The sequence below is a fragment of the Corylus avellana genome, chromosome ca5 (assembly GCF_901000735.1).
Source record: "Corylus avellana chromosome ca5, CavTom2PMs-1.0".
NCBI lineage: Eukaryota > Viridiplantae > Streptophyta > Magnoliopsida > Fagales > Betulaceae > Corylus > Corylus avellana.
This window is the reverse complement of record NC_081545.1, coordinates 14,640,068-14,648,778: the sequence shown is the minus strand read 5'-3', so window position 1 is coordinate 14,648,778 and position 8,711 is coordinate 14,640,068. Positions and strand designations below refer to the sequence as shown.

Sequence of the window (8,711 nt, the reverse complement as noted above, 5' to 3'; positions counted from 1 at the left end):
GGTACATTATCGCAATTTAAAGTTTGAAAGGGACATTGTCAATTGAGTGGTAGTTTGAGGGGAGTACGTGGCCTTTCCCCTATTATTTTTTAAAACAAATAAAATAATGTAGTTTATTTTCACATGCTTCAACCCATAGCTTCATTGGTCAGTGACAAGAAACAGCTACACACCAAGCAAAGCTAGCACTTCCCAAAAGAATAATTAAACAAATAATTGGCCGTGTAGTCAGAAGAACCAGAAGGAGAAGAAACAAATAATAAAATTTTAAAGAGTTAAAAAAGGCTTTATTAGATTTTTCTTCCATTCCATACAACCATCTTCTGCGTTTCTCCTTCTCTGTTTTCAGCTTCAATCTTCGAAAGAATCAATGGCGAACACTCTACCTCGAAGAATCATCAAGGTTCACCTTCCGATCTTTACCTCTCTCTATCTCTCTCTCTCTCTCTCGTATCGTTGTGGGTTTGATTTTTGGTTATATTTGATATGACTCTGTAAATGAACAGGAAACCCAGCGGCTTCTCAGTGAACCAGGTCTCTTTTTTTTTTCTCTCTCTCTGTAAATATGTTTATGTTGCGGATAACTATGTGGATTTTAATTTACTTTATGCTTAATTATGCGTTTTGAATTATCAAGAATCTGAAATCCTCTTAACTTTTTGCCGGTGGGTTTGCTTTAATGCTGGTGGTAGTTAGGTTTATTCTTCGATACTAAGGAAACTACGAAAAGGAATAGCCTTGAACATTTGGGTTTTGTTTCTTTTGCTCGGGATACCCCTCTGCTTTTGTGCTTTTTTTTTTTTTTTTTTTTTTTTCATTTTTATACAATACAATTACTTACCCCTAAAAAAGGATAACTTTTTTGTTTTCCCTTCGAGGATATTTCTATTACTTTTTAAGGACTAAAATCACTTCCTCTACTCTCAAGAGCGAAGAAAGTACACGGCAATTCTTTTCGTCTTGTCATATTTTGATTGATAAACAAAAAAGTTCATGAGCTGGTTTGGAACAAGTTGATTTCCAGTTATGGGTCGTGTTTTTCCCTTCCCATGATGCAAAATTTGAACCTGAGATATTGTTAGAAGATGTTTGTCGCCTGGTACTCTGAGATTGTTAGAGGATGGTGAGCGGGAGAAATGCGGATGGAGTATATTGAGGATAGGATTTGGGAAGAACATTTTCAGGGTGGAGTGAAATTTTTGCATTTTGTTCCTACATATAATTGTTATCAAAAGCCATGTTCAACACATATGTTTTTACCCTGTTTTGGGATACCATAGCCATGCATACACGCACTGCTCTTACTCATGGAAGGCGCCAAGTGGAACTCTAGTGTTTTCTTGCATGGCTAACCAGACTAACTTTGGAAATAAAAGGCACCAGAATTGTCGTTGTCAGCATACTATTACTTAGGTATAAGACTAGATCTTCAGCGTATCCACCTTGGACCTGGTGTGCCCAAAACTTGTTTTGGTTTTACTATCTCTCTAATATTCTCTTTCGATGTTGTCTAGAACACTCAAATTGGACCATACTAGTTCAAATATGGAGTCAAGCAAATGAAAAACAAACAGCTTCATGTGTTACTATGGAGTAGGGTAACCTTTTTTTTGATAACGTAGGAAAACTTAACTCAGATTAATTGCATGTCACAAACGCAAACTGTACAACAATCCTTACCGTTAATCAAACTCCTACGGGTAACTGACTCCACCCGCCAGAAAGTTTACTTTAGCTTGTGTTGGGGTCACAGTATTGTAGTTGTCTAAAAGATCATGTGTGTCATATCAGAACTTCATTTTTTTCAGTTTGGAAGGCATACTTGGCACGTTAGAAATTCATAAAACTGAGTTAGATTTGGGTAGCAGTATATTTAAATGTTGAAACATTGTTCTCATAGGCTGCTACAGTTTTTTGAAGAAATAAAAAAATCCTTTATGATTGGTCATAATGACAGCACCTCTGTGTTAGCCTTCTTTGGCCTAGCTTTCAGTAGCCATTGTTAACTTTATTGCAGTACTGTACTTCATGTGTTGGCCAATGTGGGGTAGGTAGGCTCAATGTCAAAAACCTCATTGTTATGCCAAGAAGCTAGAAATGATGGATGATTAAACCTTCTTTAATCACCTCTGTTAGCCTTCTTTGGCCTAGCTTTCAGTAGCCATTGTTAACTTTATTGCAGTACTGTACTTCATGTGTTGGCCAATGTGGGGTAGGTAGGCTCAATGTCAAAAACCTCATTATTATGCCAAGAAGCTAGAAATGATGGATGATTAAACCTTCTTTATCTGTCTGGATGGTTATGTTCTTGTAGATTCTCCTTATTAAATTCTTGTTCTAATCAAAGAGCTCAATTTTATTAAGGATGCTTTGTGAAATTTGTATACAGCTCCTGGGATAAGTGCTTCTCCTTCCGAGGAAAACATGCGATATTTTAATGTTATGATTCTTGGTCCAGCTCAATCACCTTATGAAGGTAATTAGCTAATTAACATTGTTTTTATGGTTGACTTCATTATGGGAAATATAATTTTTTTTTTAATTGGAACTTTTGAATATTGATTGCTTTGTGGCTTCACTGGATGAGAATATTTGTGATTGGCTCTCACACTGAGCAACAAGTACACAAATGACATGCATACAGTTGATAGTATCATGCAAAAGTTTTGTGCATTGTACCGGAATTTTTGGGAACCTCATAAAAGCATTTTTATCACTGTCTCTTGGATCACTTATTTTTTAACCTATTTATGCATATGATGTTAACTGTTTTATTTTGTTATTTATATAGGTGGAGTTTTCAAGTTAGAATTGTTTCTTCCTGAAGAATACCCAATGGCAGCTCCCAAGGTAATATGATATTTAGGCATATTATTTATGCTATATAATGGTATCTTGTTGAACTTCTATAGTTGTCATTTTCTCATTATGAATGCATTCGCCCATTTGATCTTACCTGAGAGTCAGATACTGTTACATCTGTTGTTTCAGATGGTTGCTTGTCTGAAGAGATGAATTATTATCACTCACATTATTCAATAATTATTTTTATTGTAGTTTAGACTGTAAAGTTTTCCTTATATTTCCTTCTATCGCATTGTGAATGGTTAAGCAGGTCTAGGTTGTGATCTGCTTGTTATCGTACTTTTAATTGTTTTTCTTTCGGGGAGTTGAAGTCTGATGGTTATTTCCGTGCAACTTATTGATGCAAACAACTTGCACTGTCAAATTGGGATGTTTATTTGAATCCCATTTCTGTGTTTTTTTTTTTTTTTTTTGTACATCTGCACAGGTGACACATAGTATGCCAGGAAGTGCTGACCAAGATTTTTATTATTTGTGTTGTATTGCGTACTTTTAGCTATCACATACATTGTGGCTGCTGAAAGCTTATCTATAATGTATACTCTTAAAAATATGTTGGGGAGTGAATGTCTTTTACAATATTGTGGAAAGTTTTGGTTTTTCTGGATATTGGTCAATTAGCATTTACAATGAGAGTAACATAAATCCAACATCTAGCTGGCTGCTTTTGATTATAATTTTTTGAGGTGTATTGATTGTTTTTTACTGTGCTTTTTTCTTTCTTGTGGTTTAATTTTTTTTGTATGCTTAAACTTTCGGACAGGTTTGAACTTACCAAATTTGTCTCTGCCAGCATGTTCAATCTATGCTTTTGTAATATGGTTTAGGCTTTCTGGTTCTTGCATAACAGTATCTAGGTTGGATCATTTTTTTTTTTTGTACTCTTATTGGTTAAATTTCTAAAATTGATTGTCGGTCCCATTCCCAAGATTAATGTCTTGGTGTCAGACAATATCTCTGCCCCAATAGTTCTGATATGTTTTTCTCATGGAAAATAACCTTACAGAACATGAATTTTAAATGATCTGACAGATCAGAAAGCCCTAGACCTATGAAATAATTGCTGTGAAGAGAGAAACTTAATAAGTTGTAATAGTATTGTTGATATGAAATTAGTACGAACATATCTTTGGATATCACTAATTAAGAGTAGACTCCTTCTTTACTTATCAAAAAAAAAAGAGTTGGCTCGTTATTTACCACCAAGAGAGGTTTTGAGATTGCATTAAGCATTAGCTTATGAACTACTCAATAGACAATTAAATTTCAAGAGCAATTTGGTTTTTATAACAGTATATAGATTGGAAAATTTCTACCCTTTTTTTTTCATTGCTTTAATTTCTAAAATTGATTTTTGGCCTGATGCTCAGTATTAATGTATTGGTGTGAGAAAATTATTCAGAAATATTTTGACAATGAAATTAACCTTGCAAATAATTTAGGCTTTCAAAATTATGTAGTATTCAATGAGCTTAAATGTTCTGACACGAGAAAGCCCTAGACCTGTAGAATAATTTCTGAATAAAGACAAACTTGATAAGTTTTACTATATTAGATATATTTCATGCAGCTCTGTTCTTTAGCATGCTGCATACAAGGTCAACTTGCCACAGAAACAAACCAGAAATGGTGGTTGTGTGTGTAGCATCAGTGTCAATATGCATTTATCCACCGTGAATGGAATTTTGAGGAGCTCTTAGATAAGTTGGTTTGGCTTTTGAAGAGATTCTATTGAGATGTTTCATTCATATTTGGTTGTATTGCTGGTATGAAATTAGTGTGAAACAAATCTTTGGTCATCATTGATTACAAGCGGATTCCTTATTTACCACTTAAGAAAGTTTTGAGATTTCATTTAACATTAAGCCACTAAGTACTCTGTATACAATAAAGTTAAGAGCAACTTTGGACTAGTGATAAGTGATTAGAAGTTACGCTACCAAAATAATTAGTTATCATAATTTTCTTGTTCTTTTTGCCCCTACTACATAGGTGGCTTTCTTGTATGCTCCGTGTACAAAGGGGCGCTTTATGGTTTTGATGATATTTTGATTAATTATCAAAAAATCAGTATGGTTAGGCCTTCCTTATATGGCATGTACAAGAGCAAATCAAAATTTTAGATTATCTATTGGAGTAAGAAGTTTATGGGAATGAGATATTTGAGGTTTGTAAGTTCATTTTGATGAAATTCATGGATATTTGAGTTTTATTTAGTCATTACCAGCATATATGTTAATGCAGCCGATATGTTCTTCAAGTGTATATAATCATTTTGATAGAATACTAGTTTCAACAGTTTGGAAAAGGCTCTCCTGATTTTGTTGTACTTGTTGAAACAAAAAAGTAAAAGCTGATGACCTACATGAAACAATTGAAGCCTGACTGCTAAAATTTAGTTATTTATCTTGCATTTTCATATAGGCTTCAATTGTTTCACTGAAGAATGAGATCTGGAGAAACTCTGTGTTGAATGAAAGCTAGAATTACAGTGATTGTGATGTTGGTAGCTAGATCATTGTAGAAAAGGTTCTCTATGAGAGTAATAAGGTTATATCAAATTCACTTTCTAGAAAAGGAAGCCACTTTACTTATCAAAAAAAAGAAAAAAAAAAAAGAAAAGGAAGCCACTTTGCTTCAAATAAGACATTCAGAGTTGTGAACACAAAATCTGCTTCATTGTCTAGAATGACAATGATGGAGGTTCCTTATCTATACCAACTAATTAACTTTTCCTTTGCATTAAACGGATACAATTTAGCCGCTTTTCCCTTGTGCTAGATCAATTGATTTAATGCCTTGCTAAATAGGTTAAAGTAATTTTCTGTTAATGAGCTATTCAAGTTTGTGATGTCCTGATTGTTCATTTAGGCACTTATTTTCAACTCTTTCCATTCTTTTTCTATCTCACTCATGTAACAATGGATTCATTTAAAATTGGAAGAGACATGAGCGCAGTGTTTGTAGTTTTTTTTTTTTTTTTTTGTGCAGGAGCGGAAAAAATTAACATATCTTTTAATCTTGCATTCTGTTTGTTTATCCTTCTGTTGGCCCATGTAGAACCAAATACATGGTTGAATAAGTAACTGCTCTCTTCTTAAGCATAGTAACAAAGTTTATTTTATTATATTTGAAAATCCTTTAGGAGGAACGTAAATGCTTCTTAACCATATGTCCCTTTATTTACAGTAGGCAGTTTTGTGGTTGAAACTTGGCAATACTGAATAATGCCACATCCTTTATATGTAGTTGCATTGTTGCTTTCAACCTTGTGATTGTCTTTTTTTTTCTCATTTTTGTTTCATAGTCTCTACTTTTCCCTGACAGGTTCGCTTCCTGACAAAAATTTATCATCCAAATATTGATAAGGCAAGTAGTATATGCCCCCTTTCACTCCTTTCCCTTGCTTGAAATCTGATGTTTATTGTTTCTGAATATAAGGGTTATTATTATGCAGCTTGGAAGGATATGCCTTGATATTCTCAAAGACAAATGGAGTCCAGCCCTCCAAATTCGAACAGTATTGCTGAGGTGATCTGGTCCTCCCACAATAAAAAAGCATTCATAACTCCATGCTTAGGAAGTGGCTTTCCTTCATTTAAGACGTTTGGAAATATCTACTTATAAAAATTATTAAAAATAAAATAAAAAATCTGTAATATTAGGATCATGAGTACTTCAAATCCTACTAAATGTAAACCAAGTCAAGTGGAAAAACAAAAGGTAGAAAAGAAAATATTGATCTTGGGTCTTGATATGATATTTTAAGCAAAGAGAACTGACATTATCAACAATGTTGCGTGCTTTATATGGATCAGCATCCAGGCTCTTTTGAGTGCTCCAAACCCTGATGATCCACTTTCTGAGAACATTGCAAAGCATTGGAAGACAAACGAAGTTGAAGCTGTGGAGACAGGTACTTTCAATGATATTTATATTTCTGCCGTTAGCGTATACCAAGATGCTAGGCATGTGACCTAGAAGAGTTCCATAGTCGATTAGATTTTTAAGATTATCCATCTTATATCATCACTATTTGTTGTTTTATCATGTAGAGCTAAATTGTTGCTTATTTTCACTATAAAATAATTTGTTTAATGTAATGAAAATGATTTCAGATGAATGTCTAATTAGACGTTTTTCATTCATGTTATTACTTATTACTGGCCTTTGTTGATTGAAATTTTGCAGCGAAGGAATGGACCCGTTTATATGCAAGCGGTGCATGATGATGGGAGTTTTATGCTCATATGAATTTCCTAAATGTATGTTAAACTTAATTGTTGTCTTTTGGTCTAAAAATATTAATGGAGAAATGATTTGTGAATCTTCTGGACTTCAATTAACTGAGAGTCATCTTCAGGATGAACAAATGATTTCTGAATGTATTAATGAAAGATGAATCTTGTAAAGAAATTCAATCATCTGATAGTCATCTTAATATTAGCCTTTGAAGGTTGCTTCGTCTACTTTTTTTGTTAAGAGTTAGATCTAAGATTTGCATGATTATATTGAAGTTTGATGATATCAATTATTTTGTGTCCGCTTCAACCTGACTTTCTTAAGCGTTTAATGTCTAAACCATGGGAATTTCAAAATGTTTACGGCTGCTGCAGCTGCAAATTTTGTGGGTTATTTCTGATTCATTTTGAACAATTTCACACAAGAGCTGGATTTCAAGTCTCAATTTCAAATGTCTTGCTGGTCAAGTCTTCCCAGCATCCAAAATAGACCATGTCAAGATGCACCTAACTATCAAATTTGAACCAGTATGGTTGGCCATTACATTTTGGTTCATTAATATGATAGCGGTTTGTATTCTCTATGCATGCGCGCAAGATATAAGTAAATTAGTCTCTGGTTAATTATAACAGTTTTTGCTTTTCTAGCTTTCTAAAATTTCTTAGTGTGCATTTCTCTCTCTCTCTCTCTCTCTCTCTCTATATATATATATATATATATATATATATATATTTTACTACTACTTTCTGCGTACTTGGATTGCATTTTTACGGAGGTGGTTTAGGTGCCGATATTGATATTTCTATATATTTGTTTTTGAAAAATGCTTGGCTTTATTAAAACGTTTATTTTTTGGTTATTTTAATTCTAAGTGGCATTGTCCATTTTAAAATTAATAGATTTTAAATAATAAATTAATAGATTTCTGGAAAATGGGTCATGCCACCTAGGATTAAAATAGCCAAAAAATAAATTTTTTAATGAAGCCAACCATTTCTCTTGTTTTTTATGTTTATATTGTTATATTGTTAATTTTTTTTATTATTATTATTATAAGAAACAAGTGTTGTATTATTGCTGATGTGGCACTCCGACTATTTCCGTCAAAATTTCAAATGAAAATATGGGGCAAAAGTTATTAGTTATTTATGCAAAGTTTTAAGCCACCTTAAACCCTAGAGAACTTGTTACAAAGTCCACCGTTACCCATCTTATTAATCTCAATGGCCAATAGTTTCTACTCGTCTAATTTGAAAATTTTTTGCTCCCACCAGTTCACAATTGATCTGGTTTGTAATTGACCTAGGAAAATAATTGCTAGAAATATTTCTAAGGGCAAGTTCACATATCCTCCTCAAACTCTTACCTAATTGACAATGTTCCTCTTAAATTTTCAATTATGACAATGTCTCCCCAGACTACCAAAACATTGTCAATGTCCCCTAATGACGAAACTACCCTTAGTAAAATAAGAAAATAAAAATAAAAAAACCAAGGAGTGACCAAATTTAAAAATAAAACAATTTCTTTTATAAGAAAAAAATTAAAAAATTTTCGTTTTTATTTTTATTTATAATTTTTTAAATGAAAATTTCCGTTTTAAA

General features: G+C 32.9%; 1 protein-coding gene across 1 annotated transcript; it reads left to right on the top strand.

Moving 5' to 3' along the window:
* Positions 1–243: 243 nt before the first annotated feature.
* LOC132181186 (ubiquitin-conjugating enzyme E2 36-like) lies at positions 244–7,334 on the top strand. Its single transcript, XM_059594293.1, has 8 exons — positions 244–403; positions 507–534; positions 2,390–2,476; positions 2,792–2,850; positions 6,193–6,234; positions 6,323–6,396; positions 6,684–6,781; positions 7,057–7,334. The coding sequence occupies exons 1-8, from the start codon at positions 371–373 to the stop codon at positions 7,092–7,094; spliced, it is 459 nt and encodes a 152-aa protein (XP_059450276.1). The 5' UTR covers positions 244–370; the 3' UTR covers positions 7,095–7,334.
* Positions 7,335–8,711: the final 1,377 nt, after the last annotated feature.

Excerpts from the sequence above, each read along its gene's own strand:
- LOC132181186 (XM_059594293.1), top strand. The coding sequence starts at position 371 with ATGGCGAACACTCTACCTCGAAGAATCATCAAG. Across the intron at positions 2,477-2,791 it reads AGCTCAATCACCTTATGAAG|GTGGAGTTTTCAAGTTAGAA; the intron begins GTAATTAGCTAA and ends TTATTTATATAG. Across the intron at positions 6,782-7,056 it reads AGTTGAAGCTGTGGAGACAG|CGAAGGAATGGACCCGTTTA; the intron begins GTACTTTCAATG and ends GAAATTTTGCAG.